This window comes from Chiloscyllium punctatum, chromosome 11, assembly GCF_047496795.1.
Source record: "Chiloscyllium punctatum isolate Juve2018m chromosome 11, sChiPun1.3, whole genome shotgun sequence".
Lineage (NCBI taxonomy): Eukaryota > Metazoa > Chordata > Chondrichthyes > Orectolobiformes > Hemiscylliidae > Chiloscyllium > Chiloscyllium punctatum.
This window is the reverse complement of record NC_092749.1, coordinates 70932341-70957113: the sequence shown is the minus strand read 5'-3', so window position 1 is coordinate 70957113 and position 24773 is coordinate 70932341. Positions and strand designations below refer to the sequence as shown.

General features: G+C 41.6%; 1 protein-coding gene across 5 annotated transcripts in view; it reads left to right on the top strand.

Moving 5' to 3' along the window:
- Nucleotides 1-24773, top strand: part of pde10a (phosphodiesterase 10A) — a 452977-nt gene that overhangs the window by 240280 nt on the left and 187924 nt on the right. For all 5 annotated transcript variants that reach the window (XR_011961886.1, XM_072581016.1, XM_072581017.1 and 2 more), the window contains exon 2: nt 2740-2868. Coding sequence is in view for 4 of the 5 variants with exons in the window: in XM_072581016.1 (XP_072437117.1) it covers nt 2740-2868 (129 nt within the window). In the remaining variant the exon portion in view is untranslated. The remainder of the gene's footprint in view (nt 1-2739; nt 2869-24773) is intronic.

Sequence of the window (24773 nt, the reverse complement as noted above, 5' to 3'; positions counted from 1 at the left end):
CCCGGTTCCCTTGCAAACATCTCTGTCTCAGGCTTGCTACAGAGCTCCAGTTCAAGCTGGAAGAACAACATCTCATTTTCCAAATGGGAACTCTATTGCCCTCGGGATTCTATATCAAGTTCAACAATTATAGGGCCCGAACTTCCCCCGTGTCCCAGTCCCCATCCCTACACACCAGGCCTTGTTATCACGTCTTCTGCCATTAAACACTATATCTATTGTTAGCCTTTAACAGTCTCCACTAATGGCTGTTCACTCTCCCAGCCAGCTTGTTATCAACTCCTTTGAATATCTAACTGTTCTTTTCTCTCTTTGGGCTCTATCCTTGGCTATCATTTACTCCTTCACTCCTCTCACACCCTATCTTCTGCATATAAGTCGACATTTTTCTAGTTACCATCAGTTCTGAGAAAGGGTCACCAGACCCAAAATGTTAACTTTGATTTCTCTTCACAGCCCTGCTGAGCTTTGCCAGTGACCTGTTTTTATTTCTCATATTCAAGCAGCTGACTTTTTCCAACTTTCAACAGCTGCCAATCAGTCTCAGGGCAAAACCAGAATTAAAGTTTTTTGAGAAGTATTTTTTCTAAGATATTTTCTGGAGTGCTGCAGCAACAGCTTGAAGATTTGAAAGCTCCCTGTGGAATCTGATACACCAGATTCTAGAAACTCGGGGAGAGGACAGCTGAGTTAAAAGTCTCACTGCATTTGCCTGGGTCAACTGAGAAGGTGATCCACATCAACACTTGAGAAAAGCAGCCAAGGAGTCCATATTTGTGTGTTAACATCACATTTTGTAGAACAGTTAAGTAATTTGACCAGTTTTTTTTCCTTCCTTTTACTTATCCCTGAATTAAATGTTTGGCTTTAAAGCACAGAAGTCAATTAGCTTACAGTTTCATTTAATTTTCTCCATGTTATTTTATGTTTAATAAATTATTAAGTCTTTTGTTTGGGATACAAAATCTACATTAATGCAAATGTCTGGAATTAATTCAAAGTCCGGGATGGTTCTTCAAAAGTTTGATTAGAAAACACTGGAGTGACTATTTGGGTTCTTTGACAGATTAATTTTACTGTGTTGCGATAACAGAGGTAGAAAGGTTGCCTCAGTTTGGCTGTCTGTAGGACAATATAAATGGACAAAGTTATAACATGGAAACAGGCCATTCAGTTGAACCAGTTCATGTTGGTACTTCACTCAAGTAAACCTGAGTCTAACCTTCTTCCCTCATTCTCATCCCATACACCTAAAAGTCATTTTTCCCTTATCCACCTATTATTTCATGATGAACTGTTAACCACACCCTCAACCTTCCAATCACTTGTATCTAGATAAATGCTGCTAGATTCTTCCCAAGTTTGTTTAGTGTCTACCCTCAATTCCCAAATTTACTGCTCCAAGGAAATTATGCCAGAGCTGTGATGCATGTTAAGGTTTGGTTATTCATGTAGGTTTTTTGTGTTGATGTTTATAGGAGGGAGGACAAAATAGATGCAATTGGAATTCGTTGAAGTATCAATTTTTCAATTTCTGTTATTGCTCGTAATCCAGAATCTAATCAGGTCTTTTGTGTTCTAGGGCACAATCTCTTCTTCAGTCAATTAATAAATTATTCATTTGTTATTATTGATTTTCTCACAATGCATGTTGACTGAGTAAGCCATGAAGAAGAATTCATAGTGTATTTGGTACACTTTCTTTGAACAACATGTTATAAATTCAATTAGGCTATTTTGAATCTAATGATGTGTAATGAGGCAGGTTTAATAAATGATGTTAGAATAAAAGATCATCTTGGAAACAGTGACCATAAGATGATTCAATTTAGCATTCAGGTTGTGAGGGAGGATCTTGGGTCAGAAACAACTGTGCTTGGCTTAAAATGGGTTAATTACAAAGGAATGAAAGAGGAGCTAATTGCAGTGGACTGGGAAGGAGGTTAGCTGCAAAAACCATTGAGGATTAATGGCAGACATTTAAGAGAGTGGTTCACAGCAAAGACGCATTCTAGTGAAGGAGGAGGATTCTAGGAAGGGAACAAGCCAACAATGGTTAACCATGGCATGGCATCATGAAAGAAAGAACACACAATGTGGCAAACATTACAGCAGAGGATTGGAAAGCTTTAAAACCTGGCAGAAGACAATGCAAAAATGAGTGAGAAAATAAACTTTGAGGGTAATATCAAGATGGACAGCAAGAGCTTCTTTAAATATATGTAAAGGAAGAGAGAAGCCAAAGTGAAAATGAGCTTCTTAGAGAATGACATTAGGGAAATAATAATGTGGAATTGGAAACAGGTTAGTTGAATAAATACTGTGCCTCAGACATCACAGTAGAAGATACTAACAGTATCTGTAACCGCAAGTATTATTCATCCTGGTCAGTGTAAAAATACAATGGGAATTGTGGTTAGACCATGGCTAGCATGGGAAATTAGGGAGTATTAAATCCAAGGAAGAAATACACAAAAAGGCCAAAAAAAAAGCAGCAAACCTGAAGATTCAAAACAATTTAGATTTCAATGAAGTGAGACCAAGAGACTGAGTAAGAGGGGGCAAATATACAGACTCTCATGTGACTACTCAGGAGTGTCTCTCTGTTTTATGATTTACCCTGGAATGATCACCCCTGTTCTTTGGGTTTCTATTGACCAAACAAGAATTGGTTGTCAGAATGGAAACCCTGTAGAAATAATCTTGTACTCTTATTTTTATTGTCTTTTACCTTTGCAGGTCTGACTGATGATAAAGTAAAGTCGTACTTATCCCTTCATTCAAATGTACTTGATGAATATGTAGCAGAAAGCGTTCCTACTGAAACTTTGGAAAGATGGCTGATGAAAAAACAGAGCAAGCAAGATGGTAAGCTTACAGCTTAACTCTAGTTATTGAGAAGCTATATATTTGGTAAGAATTATGGTTCATGCGTTAAGATATCCCATTACATGAAGCCAAAACATGCTTCACAATATATCTCCTACATAGTTGTTGACAGTACTGGGAGATGTAGAGTGGTAACTGCTGTATTTCTGCATCAAGCCTGTGCTATTTGGGTGCAAACACTAGCATATTCATTCTTGCAGTTAACTACCTAGGTATGTTTCAACTGAAAGCAAGATTTTCAAACATGGAAAACAATTGTCAGTGATGAAATAATTTCATTTTGATTTCTTTATTGGAAAGCCACTCAAAGCTTAAAATGTCAATGTTTTGAGAATGAATCATTTATCAGTCTATATACAATAATCTATATTTTATTTTATTCTTTGAGATGCCAATACTACATGAGAATATGAATAAAATGAAATCTCTCCATGAAAGTTAATAGAATTTTCAAATCCAAGGTCGTGTCTACTATTTCCGGCCATTTTGCATCTTACCTGTTTCTCCCCTTCATTGATTTGTTGCTTTGCTTTCGTTGCTGCTTTATTAAGTTTTTTACTACTTGCTCCTCTAGGTGTCTTTGAGACAATGATTAGCTACAAAATAACTGCCAAATTGTCTGGCAGAACATTTTGGGGGTTTACCAGTAGTGTTAACATCTTGGAGAAACACTGTCAAATTCTTGTTGGAGAATCCCATTGAATAGGGAACACCACTAAAGCATGCTGAACTTATGCAGAATATTTCTCCAATTTTTAAGAGCAAACTTTTTATTTGGTGGTTCTTGTTGATTCAAAAGGGGAGTTTTTTTTTTGGCATCCCATTTCGATGATAGGATGTTTTCTAATTGATCCAAAGTTGTTATTACACATCTTTGGAGCAGCTTGGACATGAAGCCAGGCCTCTTAATTCAGGGGTAGAGAAACTACCGCTGCACCACAAAGGGCCATTATTTCCGATCATAGTCCTGCTCTCTCAAATGATCTTGCATGCAAGTTGTTAGTAGAATATTGAACATTTTAATTGTGTTTTGGTGATATTAACTGGAGATTCACTTGTGCACGCTGGAATTGCAGTGGCTAGATTTGAAGGTGCATGTTTGTAACATGCCATTTTAAATTAAATCTATTGTGTGCAGTGAATAGGATCCAGTTCTATCCTTCATCATCTGGCTGCCTGGAATGAGCATGCTCATTGAAGTGTTTGATAGAATATTTTCATTTTATATTGTCAAAATGCTGATATTTGAACTAATTTAGCTTTTAAAGAATTTGTTTGTAATTGACATGAATTCAATCTGTATTGTCCACAAAGCCTAAATGAATTAGTGTATATATTGTTCCGATTGTTCACTGGAGCTTTTGGCAGGAAAACCACAAGAACCCCAAAGAAAGTTGCATGAATGCTCGTTACTGCCAAAGCTAAAGTGCTGATTGCAAGAAGTTTTTGGCAAATCAGCTACTGTCTACATCCTGCTAGTTGCTTCAACATATAACTAAATCTGATGTGTTAGATTTTGGAATTCAAGACCATAGCTACCTAATATAGGCAGTCGACCATTCATGAGGATTTTTGGTTAGTTGTTAAAAAGCAACAGCTGAGATATGACATACAGTCTGTTCTCCTATAATGCGATGATTGCATTCTTGTGCAGCCCCGTGCTATTGAAAAATTGTGCTTCAAGTGCTGGTGATGTAACCACATTACAGCCAACACATGTTTTAAAAGTTTGCGCTTCCAAAACAACAACATCCCCAATTTGTCAATTGCATTTCAGCAAATTTGCGTTGACAACCTGTTATTGTTCATTCGCTGATAAACATGTGACTTGTAACAGATTGAAGAGATGGAGGCAACATCCTTATTTTCAGCTGAGGGGTTCCTAATCCCGTAGAACAACATCCCACAACCCACCATTGACAAAGGCAACTTCAGGAAAATAAATTGTCTCGCACCAATGTTTCTTAGTCCAGGAGGAAAGAACATCAGTGACTATATCCAAGGATACTTGGGTCTCATTGCACGTGCCCCTTTCCCAATCAAATGCCATTCAGATCATCTGCCTGCCTGTTTTTGCTACCAAACATCTGTCCACCATCAGTGTCTGCCATCTATATTCCCACATGGTTAACTTCTCCAAATCACACTGAAGCTTTTCTGCATCCTTTTCGTACTTCTTTCTCCTATCCAGCTTTGTATCACCTGCAGTTTTGAAGATATGGTACATAGTTTCCTCATCTAAATCATTAATATACATTGAATTTGGAGATTCAATATTGCATCTGATCTGTGAGCATCACCTTTGGATGCCGAAGGATGAGGGTTTATGACGACTACGGCACGTGTGCTGATACCAAGATTCTTGTGTATGAGGCAGTCAACCTTCTGACTCTTCTGTAGGGTTCTGAAATTTGGATTCTGTATAGTCGCCAGTTCAAGGTTCTTGAAGAGGTACCATCAACACTGTTTGAGATGGATTCTTCACATCAGCTAGGAGCACCACGCTAATATCATTATCCTTGAAGCAGCTTATTAACCAAATCTGCTGGGCCGACCATGTGCTTAGCATAAAGGCATTTGAATGAGAGGAGGACAAAGGAAGTATTTCAAAGACTCCCTGAAAGCGTCCTTCAGGAAATGCAAGATAGATGTCAACATGTAGGAATCTGTCATTCAGAAGAAACTGACTTGGAGGAAGCTTCTGTAGGAAAGGACTCCATTTGTTTGAGAACATCCGTCAGCAAGAAGAGGTACAGAAAAGGAACTGGTGGAAGTGATTTCAAGGCCAAGGACAAGGCTCACCTTCCAGAAATGCCTGCCAAATGCATGGTTGGAGATGTGGCTGTGGGTTCAGGCTCTGCCTCACAAGGCAGCACAGAATTTCCTAGGTGGACAGTCACACTCATTAGTGACTCAATTGGCGATGATATTATGGAGATAGCTGCATCCAAACAATGATCCCGGAAGTTCTTTACCATTAACAACTCTTTTTTTTTTTTGTCTTTTTCATTGGGCCTTTGCCTCAGTCAGAAGTACATTTTTTAAAAATTCCAACCCCTTTTAGTTCTATACAAGTCACACTGGATTCTCTTCCTCTTTCCGTATATGCAGCTAGATCTGCTGCATTTCTCCAGACTTATGTGTATTTGTTTCTCGTAACAGTTATGAATGCTTAAAAGATTTCCTGAGGCAGTTCCTTTGAGGAATATTGTGGCTAAAATGGGAATGGAGAAATTAAATGAATTTGTTTTAAATTATGGCTTGCCTAAGGCAATACAATGACATTAACTTTCAAATCTCACATCGCAAGTATGCAAAGAAATAATGAATAATTCGGGAACCAAGCAAATTACATTTTTTGCTTATCAGCGGCAATGTTGAGGAACATTATTCAGCGTCAGACTTTAAGACCATGTGTAATGACCAGACCTTTACAGGCCGATGGAATATAACCTGAGAAAATGTGAAACATTTCATGTTGGCAGGCAATTTTTAAAAAAAAAATTACCTAAATGGACAGCAACTGCAGAATTCTGAAGTGCAGAGAAATCGAGGACTCCTAGTGCATGACTCACGAAAAGTTAGTATGTTATTACAGCAAGGCTAAAGGAATGCTATCCTTTATTATGAAAGAAATTGAACTTAAAGGCAAGGATGTTCTGCTTCTGTTATGCAGGGCATGTATAGTTGAGATCATATCACAAATACTATACAGTTTTGGTCTCCTTTATTGAAGGAAGGATGTAAATCTACTAGAGCCTATTCACAGGAGGTGTATTGGATTGATACCTGGAATGAACAGCTCCTTGGACGAGAAGTGTTGGACAGACTGGACTCATTTTTATAGGAGTTTAGATAGGAGTGAGATGGGGAGAATTCTTTTCTCTTTCAGGACCGGAATAGGGAGATTTTTTTTTCCGAAGGGTTCTGCAATTTCAAAGATTATTGGGCGGAGATGGGAGTGTAGAATTTGAAATATGAATAGAATTTCTGGAGATAAGGTGTTAATATTATTACTTGTCTCGGGTGCTCCATTAAAATAAGGTTCATTGGCTCTTACCAGGTCACAAAGAAATTTAATGATGTGCCTAATGTAGTGAGTATTCCAAACAGGAAATAAAATTAAGTATGTCATGTTAATACACTTAAGTGATACTGTAACAGGGAGAAAAGTCCAGAGATATAACAGCACAAAAATAGCTGGAAAGGTAGGGGTGTGAGAGGGATACAAACAGTTTGCAGAGACATATCAATAGGGTAAGTAATTGGGGACAAAAGTTGGTCATTGGACAATAATATGGGAAAATGTGAAGTTGTTAATTTGGGAAGGGAGACCACAAAAAAAATAAATGGAGGAAAAACTTCAAAAAGCTACAACAGAAAAGGACTTGGGAGTACTTGCGCATGAAATACAAAGCCAGCAAATCAGTTAAGACTATTGGAATGTTGGTCTTTGTTTAAAGAGGATTGGAGGATAAGAGTAGAGAAGTCTTACTGCAACTGAATAACATGCTGAGGCAATCCCATCTGGAATACTGTAAACAATTTTAGTCCCCTTATTTAAGGAAAGATGTCATTGCATTGGAGGCAGATCCAGGAAGGTTTACTAGAATGACCCCTTGTATAAAAGGATCATCTTAACAGCAAAGGCTAATCAGGTTGGAACTCTACTCATTGAAGTTTAGAAGAATGAGAGGAGATATCATTGAGACATATAGGATTCTCAAGGGGCTTCACAGGGTAAATGGTGAGAGGATGTTTCCTCTCATGGGAGAGTGTAGGGCCAGAGGGCATAATCTAAGAATAAAGGGGTGCCAATTTAGACTGAAATGAGGAAGAATTTCTTCTCTGAGGATTGAGAGTCTTTGGAATTCTGGTAGGAGCAGAAACATGCTGGTAGGAGCAGACTCCTTGTGTATATTTAACGCGGAGATAACATCTTGATCAGTTGGAAAATTGACAGTTACGGGGCAAAAGCAGGAAAGTGGATGTGAGGAAGTCAGATCACTCATGATCATATTAATTGGCAAAGCCCTCTCCGATTCCAACTTTTCATGGTTTTCTTGAGAGAAGTGTTCATAACAGTTGTTAAAGTAGTATGGACTGAAATAAAAAATAAGGGCAATTTGAGAATCCATCAGAAATTGAAATTTCTAAAATAAGGTGCGATAATGTGGTGGTGCTTAAGATGTTTGAGGGAATATTGTGCTGTCTCAATGACTTACAAAAGCCATTAAAGACTAATTTAATGAAAATGTAAGTAGGCCATTAAAAAAGCCTTTGGCCAAATAAAATAATATAGTAATGTGTTACCCAAAGGGCCCCAACTTTCCTGACTCGACCAGATTCTGATAGACAATGACACTCTTGAACGGAACTGAAGCCAGCCAGATCACAATGTAAAAAACCAAAAGAACTGCGGATGCTGGACATCAGAAACAAGAACAGAAATTGCTGGAAAATCTCAGATTGGGTAGCATTTTGGAGAGGAATCAGAGTTAACTTTTCAGATCAAGTGACCTTTCTTTAAAACTGATTGTAGCTTGGAAAAGTTGTTTTTTATGCAGAAGATAGGGTGTGGGAGGGGGTAAGGAGCATATAATAGGTGACGTGACATTGATCGCCTTTTTTGCACCCCTTGCCCATTCTAACCCTTTTCCCTGTGAACGGACTACATTCAGAGCTCTCTGATCCAATGCTGACTTTATAATTAAGCCTGCTGACAAAGGTGTTGCTTTTGTTGTTTGGCAGACTAACCTCTACTTTGCAGAGGCTGAACGTCAGCATTCACATACCTCTTCCTTTCTCCCCCGGACCATGATCCCTATGTGGAACATCAGGCTCCTGTGCCCACAACAGTCACTGACTTCATTTTGACTGGTGACCTCTCTCTCCCCACCACCACCCTCCAGCTCCCACCTGCTCTTGTCCAGTCCCTTCCCACTGAAATTTCATTTGCGGGCTCCAGGCACCTCTTTACCGTGGACGTGCAATTCCTTTACATGTCCATTCCCCAACAGGATAGTCTCAAGGTTCTCTGTTTGTTCTTGAACTGTCCCCATCCACCACCTCCCTTCTCTGCCTGGCCAAGTTTGTCCTCACCTTGAACAACTTCTCTTTCACTTGCTTCAAGAAGTGGCTATCGGTAACTGCATGGGCCCCAGTTAAGCCTGGCTCTTTGTGGGGTATGTGGAACATTCCTTGTTCCAGTCCTATTCCGGCCCCCAGCCACAAATCTTTCTACTGTATACCAATGTCATCATTGTGCTTCCCTGTCTCATCAGGAATTGGAAACGTTTATCAATTTCGCTTCCAAATTCCATCCCGCTGTCACCTTCATCTTGTTCATCTCTGACTTCTCCCTTCCTTTCCTTGACATCTCTGTTTCCAATTCTGGGCATAGGCTGGCCATCAATATCCCCTACAAACCAACTGACTCCCAAAATTACCTTGGCTATACATCCTCTCACCCTGCTTCCTGTAAAGACACTGTTCCATTCTCTCAGTTCCTGTTTGTCCATTGTATCTGTTTTGAAGATGCTAACTTTGACAAGGGGGCCTCCAAAATGTCCACCTTCTTCCTCAACTGAGGATCTACAGCACCGTGGCTGACGGAGCCCTCAACTGGGTCTGACCCATTTTCCTCTACTTCAGCCCTCAACCTCTTCCTTCTCTCCCACAACTGAGATGAGCTGCCCCTTGTCCCCACCAGCATCCACATCCAGACGATCATTAGCTGCCATTTCTGCCATCGCCAGCAGGATGCCACCACCAGACACACATTCCCCTCCCCTTTCTTGTCAGCCTTCAACAAGGACTATTCCCTCCAGGACACCCTGGCCTGCTCTTCCTTCACTTCCAAATCTACCCATGGCAACTTCCCTTGCAATCGCAGAAAGTGTAGCACCTGTCCATTTACTTCGCCCTCTTCAGTATCCAAGGGCCCAAACATACCTACCAGGTGAATCAGCGCTTTACCTTCACTTCATTCAATCTAGTCAACTGCGTTCACTGTTCACCGTATGATCTCCTCTACATAAGGGAACATGATTTTATTGCTATAAAGGAAACTTGGCCTAAGAGAGGCAAGAGTGGCTGCTCAGCATCCCTGATGTAGAAATTTCAGGATGGAAAATGGATAAAAACATTTGGGAATGTAACACTCTTGATTAAGGAATCAATTACAGTGAGGAAGGATGACTTGTTAATGAAGTCCGTTAGTATAGTCAAAGAGATGTACAGCCCGGAAACAAACCCTTTGGTCCAACTTGCCCATGCCGATAGAATATCGTAAACTAATGTAGTTCTATTTGCCAGCACTTGGCCCATATCCCTCTATATCCTTCCTATTTATATACCCATCTGGATGCATTGTAATTGTTGTAATTGTACTAGCCTCTACCACTTCTACTGGCAGCTCATTCCAAACAAGCGCCACCCTCTGCATGAAAAAATTGCCCCATAGGTTCCTTTTAAATTATTCCCCTCTATGCCCTTGAGTTCTGGACTCCCCCATCCCAGGGAATAAAATCCTTGTCTTTTTACCCTATCCATGCCCCTCATAATTTTATAAACCTTGAAGGTCACCCCTCAGCCTCCAACGCTCCAGGGAAAACCACCAAACTATCCAATCCTGGCCACATCCTTGTAAATCTTTTCTAAACCCTTTCAAGTTTCACAACATCCTTCTGATAGGAGGGAGACCAGAACTGCATGCAGTATTTCAAAAGTGGCCTAACCAATGTCCTGTTCAGTCGCAATATGACTTCCCGACTCCTATACTCGATGCTCTGACCAATAAAGGAAAGCATACCAAAAGCTGCCTTCACTAACCTATCGACCTGTGACTCCATTTTCAAGGAGCTGTGCACCTGCACTTCAAGGTTCTTTGTTTAGCAACACTCCCCTGGATCTTACCATTAAGTGTTTAAGTCCTGCATTGATATGCCTTTCAAAATGCAGCACCTCACATTCTAAAGTAAACTCCATCTGCCACTCCTCGGCCCATTGGCCCATTTGAACAAAATCCCATTCTCCTCTGAGGTAACCTTCTTCTCTGTCAATCATTTTAATGTCATCTGCCAACTTATTAACTATACCTCCTCTGTTCACCTCCAAATCATTTATATAAATGATGAAAAGCAGTGGCACTGACTCTTGTGGCTCTCCACTGGTCACATGCTTCCCGTCTGACAGGCAACCCTCCACCACCACCCTCTGTCTTCTACCTTTGAGTCAGTTCTGTATCCAAATGGCTAGTTCTCCCTGTACTCGGAGATCGAACCTTGCTAGCCAGTCTACCATTTGGTTGAATGCCTACTGAAGACCATACAGATCACATCCACCACTCTGCTCTCATCAATCATCTTTGTTACTTCAAAAAACTCTATCAAGTTTGTGAGATATAATTTCTCATGCACAAAGCTATGTTGACTATCGCTGATCTATCCTTGCCATTCCAAATACATGTACATCCTATCATTCAGGATTCTCTCAACAACTTGCTCACCACCGTTGTCAGACTCACCAGTCTATAGTTCCCTGGCTTTTCCTTACCAGATTTGGCTAACGTTGTGCCACTATTTAACAATCTCCAGTCTTCCGGAACCTTATCTGTGACTATCGATCCAAATATCTCAGCAAGGGACCCAGTAATCGTTACCCTATCTTGGGGAGCACGGTGGCTTAGTGGTTAGCACTGCTGCCTCACAACACCAGGGTCCCAAATTCGATTCCAGCTTCGGGCGGCTGTCTGTGTGGAGTATTGCACATTCTCCTTGTGTCTGTGTGGGTTTCCTCCGGGTGTTCTGGTTTCCTCCCACAATCCAAAAGATGTGCAGGTCAGGTGAATTGGCCACGCTAAATTGCCCTTAGTGTTAGGTGCATTAGTCAGAGAGAAATGGGTCTGGGTGGGTTGCTCTCTGGAGGGTTGATGTGGACTAGTTGGGCCGAAGGGCCTGTTTCCACACTGTAGAGAATCTAATCTAATCTTCCTTCAGAGTTCTAGGGTACACCTGATCAGGTCCTGGGGATTTTTAAATTTTTGTGTGTTTTAAAACATTCAGCGCCACCATCTATGTAATATAGACATTTTTAAGAGGTCATCATCTATTTCCTTCCATTCTGTATCTTCATTGACCTTCTCCACAGTAAACCCTGAGGCAAAATACTCATTTAGTATCGCTCCCTTCTCCTGCAATTCCACACGTAGGCTGCCTTTTACCCTTTTGTCCATAATGTATATACAGAATCGTTTCGGATTCTCTTTAACTCTATTTGCCAAAGCTATCTCATATCCCCTTTTTGCCTCCCTGATATCCCTCTTAAGTATACTCCTACTACCTTTACACTCTTCCAAGGATTCACTTGCTCTCTGCTCTCTAAACATGACATATGCTTCTTTGCCTAATACTGTCAAAATTGGCCTTCCTCCAATTTAGATCTTCAACTTTTAGGTCTGGTCTATCCTTTTCCATTACTATTTTAAAACTAATAAAATTATGGTCGCTGGCCCCAAAGTGCTCCCCCACTGTCATCTCAGCCACCTGCCCCTGAGTATTTCCCAAGAGTAGGTCAGGTTTTGCACCTTCTTTAGTAGGTACATCCACATATTGAATCAGAAAATTTTCTTGTACACACTTAACATATTCCTCTCCATCTAAACCCTTAACACTATGGCAGTCCCAGTCTATGTTTGCAAAGTTAAAATCCCACCCTATTATTCTTACAAATAACTGAGATCTCCTTACAAATTTGTTTCTCAATTTCCTTCTGACTATTAGGGAGTCTATCATACAAACCCAATAAGGTGATCATCCCTTTCTTATTTCTCAGTTCCACCCAAATAATTTCCTTGGATGTATTTCCAGGAATATGCTCCCTCAGCACAGCTGTAATGCCATCCCTTATCCTGCTTTGTTCCTGCCTGCCCTGACTTTTCCCAACTGTACCAGTCTCAGACTGATGCCTTTCCTCACTATCTCCGTGGTCTCTTAAATCCTCCTGAGCCAGTTCCAGCAAATCCCCTTCCAATTCAGGTGCAATCCAACCTTCTTATATGGATCATACCTACCTCAGAAAAATCTCTAATGATCCAAAAATGTGAACCCTTCTCGCCTGCACCAGCTCCTCAGTGCACATACATCTGCTCCAACCTTCTATTCCTACCCTCACTAGTTCGTAGCACTGGGAGTAATCCAGGTATTATTACTCTCGAGGACCTCCTTTTTAAATTCCTGTCTAAATCTCTATATTCTCCCTTCAGAATCTCATCATTTTCCCTTCCTATGTTGTTAGTTCCAGTGGGCACAAGAACCTTCTGCTGGTTCCACTCCTTTTTGAGAAATGCTGCACTCTCTCCGAGATACCCTTGATCATGGCCTCAGGGAGGCAACACACCATTCTCATTTTTCATTGCCGGCTGCAGAAATGTCTGTCTGTGCCTCTGACTAGGGAGTCCTCTATTGTAATTGATTGCTTAGAACCTGACGTACCCCTCATTTCATTAAAGCCAGTCTCCCTATCAGAAACTTGGCTGTTCATGCTACATTCCCCTGAGAGTCCGTGGCCCCCTACATTTTCCAAAAAGGCATACTTAGAATCATAGTGTCAGAGATGTACAGCACAGAAACAGACCCTTAGGTCTAACTCATCCATATCAACCTGATATCCCTACCCATCCCAGTCCCATCTGCTAGCACCTGCCCCATGTCCCTCCAAACCCTTCCTATTCATATACCCATCCAGAAGACTTTTAACTGTTGCAGTCATACCAGCCTCCACCACTTCCTCTGGCAGCTCATTCCATACACGTACCACCCTCTGCGTGAAAAAGTTGCCACTTAGGTCTCTTTTATATCTCTCCCCTTTCACCCTAAACCTATGCCCTCTAGTTCTGGACTCCCACAACCCAGGGAGATGACTTTGTATATTTATCCTATCCATGCCCCTCATGATTTTATAAACCTCTATAAGGTTGGCCCTCAGCCTCTGATGCTCCAGGGAAAGTCGATTCAACCTCTCCCTATCGCTCAAATCTTCCAACCCTGGCCATATCCTTGTAAATCTTTTCTGAGCCCTTTCAAGTTTCATAACATCTTTCCAATAGGAAAGAGACAGAATTGCAAGCAATATTCCACAAGTGGCCGAACCAATGTCCTGTACAGCCGCAACATGACCTCCCAACTCCTGTACTCAATACTCTGACCAATAAAGGAAAGCATACCAAACGCCGCCTTCACACTTACAAGGAGCTATGAACCTGCGCTCCTACTAATATTTGCTTTCCCAAAATGTAGCACCTCACATTTATCCAAATTAAACTCCATCTGCTTTTTCTCAGCCCATTGGCCCATCTGATCAAGATCCTGTTGTAATCTGAGGTAACCTTCTCTGCTGTCCACTACACCTCTAATTTTGGTGTCATCTGCAAACTTACTAACTATACCTCTTATGCTCACATTCAAATCATTTATGCAAATAACAAAAAGTAGAGGACCCAGCACCGATATTTGTGGCACTCCCCTGGTCACAGGCCTCCAGTCTGAAAAATAACCCTCCACCACCACCCTCTGTCTTCTACCTATTGAGCCAGTTCTGTATCCAAATGGCTACTTCTCAGTGTACTCAATGAGATCTAACCTTGCTAACCAGTCTCCCATTGGGAACCTTGTCGAACGCCTTACTGAAGTCCACATAGATCACGTCCACTGCTCTGCCCTCATCAATCCTCTTTGTTACTTCTTCCAAAAATTAAATCAAATTCGTAAGACATGATTTCCCACGCACAAAGCCATGTTGACTATCCCTAATCAGTCCTTGCCTTTCCAAATACGTGTACATCCTGTCCCTCAGGATTCCCTCCAACAACTTGCCCACCACTCACGTCAGGCTCACTGGTCTATAGTTCTCTGGCTTGTCTTTACAGCCCTTCTTAAACAGTGGCACCACGTTAGCCAACCTCCAGTCTTCTGGCACCTCACCTGTGACTATCAATGATACAAATATCTCTGCAAGAGGCCCAGCAATCACTTCCCTAGTTTCCCGCAGAGTACCCACAGGGTACACCTGATCAGGTCCTGGGGATTTATCCACCTTTGACCGTTTCAAGACATCCAGCACTTCCTCCTCTGTAATATGGACATTTTTCAAGATGTCACCATCAAATTCCCTACATTCTATATCTTCCATGTCCTTTTCCATAGTAAATGCTGATGCAAAATACTCACTTAGTATCTCCCCCATCTCCTGCGGTTCCACACGAAGGCCGCCTTGCTGATCTTTGAGGGACCCTAGTATCTCTTTAGTTACCCTTTTGTCCTTAACGTATTTGTGATAACCCTTTGCATTCTCCTTAACTCTATTTGCTAAAGCTATCTCATGTCCCCTTTTTGCCCTCCTGATTTCTTTCTTAAGTATATTCCTACTGCCCTTTCTACTCTTCTAAGGATTCACTTGTATCCAGTCTATACCTGACATATGCTTCCTTCTTTTTCCTAACCAAACCCTCAATTTCTTTAGTCATTCAGCATTCCCTATATCTACCAGCCTTTCCTTTTACCCTGACAGGAATATACTTTCTCTGGATTCTTGTTATCTCATTTCTGAAGGCATCCCATTTTCCATCCGTCTCTTTACCTGCGAACATCTGCCCCCAATCAGCTTTTGAAAGTTCTTGCCTAATACTGTCAAAATTGTCCTTGCTCCAAAAAATGGTGAAAGAAAGAACAGTAAAAGATTTACATTGGAAAAGGTAAATTTTACAACTTGTGGACTTGTATCAAAACGAAAAAGGGTGATGCTGCCAAAGAGTCCCCTGATTATCCAGAAAGATACAGTGCAAGATCAAGCAGAACAAAATTTTGTTCTTGTTTTTATCTATTCATTTGTCAGATGTGGGCTTTGCTGACTTGTCAGCATTTATTGTCTATCCCTCGTTGCCCTTGAGAAGGTGGAGGTTTACCACTGTTATCCACGTTCTGTGGGTTGACCTACAATGCCACTAGGGAGGGAATTCCAGGCATTTTACCCAGTGACAGTGAAGGAACAGCGATATATTTTCAAGTCAGGATGGTGGGTGGCTTGGAGGGGAGGTTGAAGGTAGTGGTGTTCCCATATATTTACTGCCTCTGTCCTTCTAGTTAGAAATGATCATGGGTTTGGGAGGTGCTGTTTGAGGATCTTTGGTGAATTTCTGCAGTGCATCTTGTGGATGGTATACACTGCTGCTACTGAGCGTTGAGGTGGAGGGAGTGAATGCTTGTCAATGTAGTACCAATCAAGCGGTCTACTTTGTTCTGGATGGTGTTAAGCTTCTTGAGTGTTGTTGAGCCTGCACCCATCCAAGCAAGTAGCACATATTCCATCACATGCCTGAGCTGTGCCTTGTAGATGGTGAGCCTCTGACCAGCTGTTGTAACTACGGTGTTTATGTGGTGAGTCTAGTTGAGTTTCCTGGTCAATGATAACCCCAGGTTATTGTTAGTGGAGATTGAGCGCCGGTAACACCATTGAATGTCAAGGGACAGTGGTTAGATTGTCTCTTAATGGTGATGTGATATATCCTGGCATTTGTGTGGCATGAATGTTACTGGCCACTTTGTCAGCCCAAGCCTGGATATTGTCCAGATCTTGTTACGTGTGAATATGGACTGCTTCAGTATCTGAGGAGTCGCGAATGATGCTGAACGTTGTACAATCATCAGCAAACATCCCTACTTCTGACCTTATGATGGATGGAAGATCACTGATGGAGCAGCTAAAGATGGGTTGGGCCTAGGACACTGCCCTGCACAGATGTCCTCGAACCGAGATTACTGACTTCCAACAACCATGACCATCTTCTTATGTGTCAGGTATGATTCCAACCATTGGAGGATCTTCCCCTGGTACCCATTGATTCCAGTTTTGCTAGGGCTCCTTGATGCAACACGCGGTCGAATGCAGCCTTGATGTCAAGGGCTGTCACTCACCTCACCTCTGGAAACCAGCTTTTTTGTTCATGTTTGAACTAAGGCTGTAATGAGGTCAGGAGCTGAGATGCCCTGGAGGATCCCAAACTGGGCATCACTAAACAGGTTATTGCTGACCAGGTGCTGCTAGGTAGCACTGTTGATAACACTTTCCATCACTTTACTGATGATTGAGAGTATACTGATGGAGCAGTAACTGGTCAGATTGGATTTGTCCTGCCTTTTATGTACAGGATATACCTACAATTGTCCACATTGTTGGGTAGCTGCCCACTTGGCTGGGGGAGTGACAAGTTCTGTAGCACAACTCTTCAGTACTGTTGCTGGAATGTTGTCCGTGCCCATGACCTTTTTGCAGAATCCAATGCCTCCACCATTTTCTTGATATCACGTGGAGTGAATCAAATTGGCTGAAGACTGGTATCTGTAATGCTGGGGACCCCTGGAGGAGGAGGCTGAGTGCGATCATCCATTCTACACTTCTGGCTGAAGATTGCTACAAAAGCTTCAGACTTATCATTTCCAGTGGTGTGCTTGGCTATTCCGTCATTGAGGATGGGGATATTTATAGACCACCTCCACTGAGTTGTTAAAGTGTCCACCACCATTCATGACTGGATGTGCCAGGATTGCAGAGCTTAGATCTGATCCATTAGTTGTGGACTTGCTCAGCCCCATCTATCACTTGCTGCTTATGCTTGTTTGGCAAACAACTAGTCCTGTTTTGGTGGCTTCACGCTAGGTTAACACCTCATCTTCAGGTATGCGTAGTGCTGCTCTTGGCATATCCTCTTACACTCTTCATTGAACTAACTCAGAGCTATACATGATGGAGCTTATGACAATCTCTCAAAAAGGTAATAACTTAGGAAGCTTGGAGTTATGTATAAAGGAAGGGGTGAAGTGAAATAAGAAATTGGATAAGCAAAAAGGATACGAGAAAGGGTAAAAATGAGGAAAGTCCACATATGTTTTATTAGTACTTCAGGAGCAAGAGGATGACTACGAAAAGGTTAGGGCCTATCAAATTTGTACATATTAATCTTTTGCGTAGATAGAAAAGATCTGGGTAGGATTCTTAATGAGTTCCTTGTCTCCCTCTCCATAAAGGAGAGGGATGATGCAGCTATCCTAACTGAAGAAGAGGAGTGTGAAATAGATAAAATCAGCATATTGAGAAGGAGGATACTGGAGGGACTGGCCACCTTTTGAAATCAACAGGGCTGGATGAATTATGTCCTAGACTGTTAAAGGAAACCAGGTTGGAAATTGCTTGTATTCTGAAGATCATTTTCCAATTCTCACTCAATATAGATCATGTACTAGGGGATTGAAGGTGTTGAATGCTGTGGCATTATTCCAAAAAGATGCAGGGAATAGACCAAATAATTATATGTTGGTCATCCTGACCTCTGTTGAGCAAATTATTATCACTAATACTGCGTTAGTATTGACTGTTAATTTGAAAGGTATCAGGAATTATAAGCATGGTTTCTGAAGGGAAGGTTGTGACTAGTATCTTGATTTTTCTTTTGAGAAAGTCACAAAGGATTAATGAAGGTAGTGGATATTATTGATATAGATATTATAGTCTGTATGGATTTTAGAAAGCATTTGATAATGTACCACATGGCAGCCTGATTGGGAAAGTTAAGGCCCAAAGGATACAGGGGTTTGAGGCAAGCTGGGTCCACACTTGGCTTAGAAAAGAAGAATAATGGTCAACACATGTTTTTGGGAATGGAAAACCGTTTCCAGTGATGTTTTCAGGTCTCAAAGTTGGGTTCAATGCAGTATGTGGCATACGTAAATTATTTGGACTTAAATGTGGGAGGTAATGATTGGGAAATTTGCAGACGACACAAACATTGACCTTGTAGGTGATTGTTGAAGAAGATGGTGTTGGTCTGAGGGTGATATCAATGGTTTGATTGGGTGAAAACATGGCCAGTAGAATTCCTAATGAAGAACTTATGCCCGAAGCATCGATTTTCCTGCTCCTTGGATGCTGCCTGACCTGCTGTGGCCTAACCACTCTTTTTGACTTTGACTGTCCAGCATCTGCAGTCCTCACTTTCTCCCAGTGGAATTCAGTCAGAGAAGTGAGATGTGATGCCTGTGGGGAGTGAAAACAAAGCAGAAAATGCAAAGAGTCAGGGAAGATCTTGAAAAGGTTAGAAGAAGTGAGAGACTTTGGACTGTATGTCTACAGATCCCTGAAGGTGGCATGACAGGTAAGTAAGGTGGTAAAGAAGGCATATGGGATGCTTTTGTTCATTGGTTGAGAAATTGAATATAAAAGTAAGAGTGCAATGCTGGTACTGTAGAACTCACTGGTTAGGCCACAGCTGGAACTTTGTGCACAGTTCTGATCACCATGTTGCAGGGAGGACACAATTGTTCCAGAGAAATTACAGGTGAGACACGAGAATGTTGCCAGGGCTTAAAATTGCAAGTTTGAGAAAAGATTTGATCTGCTTAGGGTTGTTTCCCTTAGAACAGAGGAGACTGAGGCGTGACTACATTGAATGTCCAAATTAATGAGGGGCTTGAATACAGAAGACAGGAAAACCGTTCTCCCCTTGGAGAGGTGAATTACCAGGCATTTGTTGAATGAAATGGGCAAAAGTCTGGTAGGGTGCTGTGTAATTTGAGAAGTGAAGTTGTTCACTTTGGCAGGAGGAATAAAAACTGAGTATTATTTAAATGGAGAACACAGAACTCTGAGATGCAGAGGGATCTAGGCATTAATTATTGAGTCACAGACTGGCTGAAGAAATTTTTCCTCATCCTAGTTCTAAACAGTTGTCCCTTCATTCTGAGGCTATGCCCACAGGTTCTTGTCTCTCCTACTAGTGGAAATGTCCCCTTCACATCCAGTCTATCCAGGCTTCTTAGTATTCTGTAAATTTTAATGAGATCCTTCTGAGCTCCATTGAGTTCAGATCCAGAATTTTCAACCCCTCCTCAGATGACAGTCCTTCATCCATGGCATCATTCTTGTAAACCTTTTCTGGACCCCTCCAAGGGCAGCACATCCTTCACTGGATATGGGACCCAAACATGCTCTCAATACCGCAAATGCAGTCTGACCAGAGCCTTTTACAGTCTAAGCAGTACATCATTGGTTGGGGCAGAGAAGGCAAGCATGTTGTATGGCTTCTTTTTCACTTTATTCACTAATGTTGTTGCTTTTAGGGAGCTATGGACTTAGGATTCAAAATCCCTCTGTATATCATGCTCCTTAGGGTCAAACAATTAAATGTATACTTCCCTTTTACATTTAACCTCCCAAAATCATAGAATCCTTGCAGTGTGGAAGCAGGCCATCGAATCCACATCGATCCTACTCAGATCCACCCCACCCTATCCCTGTAACTCCACATTTCCCATGGCTAATCCACCAAGCCTGCAATCCCTGCACACTATGGGCAATTTAGCATGACCAATCCTCCTAACCTAAAATGTATCACCTCACAATTGTCCAGATTAAACCCTGTCTGCATTTCCCTGGCCAGCTTTCCAACCTGTCTATATTCTGCTGTATCCTTTGATAACCATCCTCACTCCTCACAGCTCCTTTTAATTTTTGTGTTGTCTGCAAACTCACCAGTCAGTCCACACAAGTAGTGGAGGCTGGTACAATTGCAGCCTATGTGTGCAGCCGCAGGAGATGGGGGAATATACTAAACAAGTACTTTGCATTAGTGCTTACTGTGGAGAAGGACATGGAAGATAATACAATGTGGGGAAATCGATGGTGACATCTTGAAAACTGTCCATATTACAGAGGAGGTGGTTCTGGATGTCTTGAAATGCATAAAAGTGGATAAATCCTCAGGACCTGATCAGGTGACCTGACCCTAGAACTCTGTGGGAAGCTAGGGAAGTGTTTGCTGAGCTATTTGTATCATCGATAGTCACAGGTAAGGTACAGAAGACTGGAGGTTGGCTAATGTAGTACCACTATTCAAGAAGGGTGGTAAGAAAAAGCCAGGGAACGATAGACCGGTGAGCCTGACAACGTAGACAATATCCATGGCCCTACCGTTATCTATCACATTTGTCACTTGCTCAAAAAATTCAGTCATGTTTTTGAGACATTATCTCTCCGCATAACGCCGTGCTGACTATCCCTAATAGGTCTATTGTTTTCCAAATGCAAGTAAATTCTGTCACTAAGAAACTTCTCCAGTAATTTCCCTGCCATTATGAAGGCTCACCGGCCTATATTTTCCTGTATTATCCCTGATGACTTTATTGAACAAACGAACAGCGTTGGCTATTCTCCAGTTCTTCTGGGACCTTGCCTGTGGCAAAAGAGGATACAAAGATCTCTGTCAAGGCCCCAGCAATCTCCTCCCCTGCCTCCTTCAGTATCCTGGGATAAATCCCATCAGGCCAGGAACATACTGGTCTTTAAAAGATTCCCATGTGTCAGATGCAGATTTACCCTCAAATAGCTCCTCCCAAACTAATTTTTCCACATCCTGCCCAATACTTTTGTAATTAACCTCCCCCTAATTCAGCACTTTCACCAGAGGACTAGACTTACTGAATTATGATCACTGTTCCCAAAGTGTACCCCCACTAAAACTTTGAACACCTGGCCAGGCTCATTGCCCATTACAAGGTCTAGTATGGCCCCTTCTCTAGTTGTTTAGATCAGTGTGGTGCTGGAAAAGCACAGCCGGTCAGGCAGCATCCAAGGAGCAGGAAAATCGACGTTTTGGGCAAAAGCCCTTCTTCTTTAGTTGGACTATCTACATATTCATTTAAGAAACCCATCTGGCACCTAACAAATTCTGCTCCATCTAAACCCCTGGCACTAAAGGAGCCCCAGTTAATATTGGGGAAGTTAAAATCACCCACTATAACAACCCCATCGTTTTTACGTTTTTCCATGATTTGCATGCATATATCTATTCCTCTTCTGTCTTCTGCTGGCTATTGTATAACCCCATCTTTCTTGTGCTTAAATTCTACCCATGTGGCCTTGCTGGATGAACCCTTCCCACAAGATGTCCTCTCTCAGTACAGCTGTGATGTTCTCCTTCATTAGCAATGCAAATTCTACAGCCCTTTTACACCCTATCACACCTGAAACATCTAAACCCTGTAACATAGAGCTGCCAGTCCTGCCCTTCTCTCAACCAAGTTTCTGTCATGGCTGCCACACTGTATTCCTCTGTAGTAATTCAGGCTCTAAGCTTATCTGCTTTATCTGTTTAACTCCTTATATTAAAGTAGATACACTTCAGACCATCACTCCTGCCATGTTCATTAACCTGGACCTTCCGATTAGACTTAACATCGATCTTGTTCTCAATCACACCACATGTTTACCAGCTACTCCATTTCTCACCTCACTATCACTCTTGTTTAAACCCTTCAGTGGCACGAGGAAATCTCCCTGCAAGTGTATTGGTGCCCCAATTGGTGCAGTCTGTCCTCCTTGTGCAGGTTCCACCTGGAAGAATTGCAATAAACCAGATTTTTGAAGCCCTCCCTCCTATACCAGGTCTTTCACCATGCATTCAACTGGATAATTTTGTTATTTCTGGCCTCATTGGCACATGGCACAGAGATTACTCCTAAGATTACAACGCTGTAGGTCCTGCTTTTGAACTTCTTACTGAACTCACTAACTTTCTTCTGCAGAATCTTGTCTTTCTTTCTACATAAGTCGTTAGTACCAATACTGATCACAACCTCTGGTTGCTCAACCCCCAATTTCAGAACGTTCTGTGCCTGCTCAGAGACATCCTTTACTCTGGCATCAGGGAGGCAACAAACCATCCTGGAGTCTTTGTTGCAATTGCAGAAATATCTAATTGTGTCCTTGACCATAAAGTTCCCCATCACTCCTCCTCACCTACACTTCAGCCTTTGAGAGGAGAATGGCCACAGAGAGCTCCTGCACTGCCTGTCCATGCTTACTTGATTTTTCTGGTGACTGCCCAATGCTCTTATGTCTGTGTAGCCCTTACTAGTAGTGTGACAGACTCACTAAAAATTGCTTTCCACAAAGTTCTCGGCCTCATGGATGCTCCATAGTGAGTCCATCTGAAGCTCCAGGTATTCCATGCAGCAAATCATGCAGCTGAACACCTTACATATGTGGTCACCACAGACACTGGAGGTATCTCTGATTTCCCACATATTGCAGGACGTGCATTCCATGGGCTAACTTCTCCTAGAATGGTGAACTTTAGCAACTACAAACAATACTAGGAACCAGTTATACAACCTTAAGTACGACTACTCAAAATTATTGGATATTTTCTAAGGTAGAGGAAGGTAGACTCTTGTTGAGTGATAGAATTAAGTGTTTTTGGGAGAGGTGGGCACTGGTGAGATGACATCTGAGTACTGTGCACAATACTGGTGGCCTTATTTAAGGAAGGATGTAAATGTGCTGGAGGCAGCTCAGAGAAGGTTGACTGGACTCATACCCAGAATGGGCAGGTTGGACAGGCTAGGCTTGTACTTGCTAGGGTTTAGAAGACTAAGGGACAGCTTGTTTGAAACATAAAATCTTGAAGTATCTTGATAGAGTAGATGTGGCAAGATGTAGCTTTTAAGGGAGAATCTAAAATTAGAGATAACTGTTTAAAAATCTCTGTCAGCCATTTAAAACATATAATGTTTTATGAACATATAATGTTCTCTGTCTGAGTAGTGAGGCTTTGAAACCCCCTAAAAGAGTGGTGGAAGCTTGGTTGTTGAATATTTTTAAGAGATGGATAGATTTGTGTTGAGCAAGTATTTGAAGCGTTATTAAAGGTAGGTGGGAATGTGGATTTGAGGTACAACTTTTTACTTGATTGAATGGTGCAGTAGGCTGAGGGGCTGAGTGGCTTCCTCCTGCTCTTGGTTTGTATGACCATGTTTACATAGTGCTAATAGTACAAAATCTGACCATCGAAATTGAAAGAATCGTAAAACATACTTTTGTGTTTCAAAGCTTGTGAATCAATCATTTCAGAAGCAGACTTTCTTTTTAGTTCCACAGTAAGATCTGGGAGTCCTCATGGTTACTGACTTCTCTGTGAGCTAGTACTCCACTTCAAACAAGAAATTGTGATGTTGGTGGGGAGTGGTTGTCAGTGTAGGTATGTTGAATGGGCTAGCAAAGGCAGGAGTGCTGCCCTCCTCTTTATTCCATGTTGGTCAAAACTGGTACAAACAGGAATAGGTGGGAATCCTGGAATTGTGTTCTGCATGTCATTTTTGAAGTACACCTGTGTCTGTTCAATCTGGGTTAATATTTTCTTGTGCATCCACTGACTTGCAGCAAACAATAAGAAATATGAAGGTAGATATTGATGACAAGGCTAATTGAATTGGGTAACTTATTTTATCAACTGTATAAATTCTTTCCAATAAACATGAATGCAGATGGCTGTATTTCCAGTTGCAGTTTGTTACCTGATGAGCTGAATTAGAATATTGAAGTATAGGACAGTATGAAAGCAGGAAGGTTTTGCTTCAATTGTAGAAGATATTTGTTAGACCTCAGCTGGAATATTGTGTACAGTTCTGTGCGCCACAATCATGGAAAAATGTGAATATGCTGAAGAGAGTGCAGAAGAAATGTTTTTTTTTAAAATGGATTTTCGGAGGAAATTTCCAAGAATTAAAGGGCACAGATTAAAGTGATTTGCAAACATGGCAAATGTATTATAACAGAAAACTCTTTCACACAAAAGCTCTTGGGTCTGGAATGCACAGTCTGGAAGTATGCTGGAGGCAGATCACAACTGAAGTATTCAGGAGAGCATTAGATGATTGTTTCTATTCAAGTAATATATAAGTTTGAGGAAAAGGCATTTAAAAATAAAGCACTATATTGTAAAGCTCAGAGATGCAGTGTCGAAATAGTGGGTTGGAAGACTTCCCTCCGCACCATAA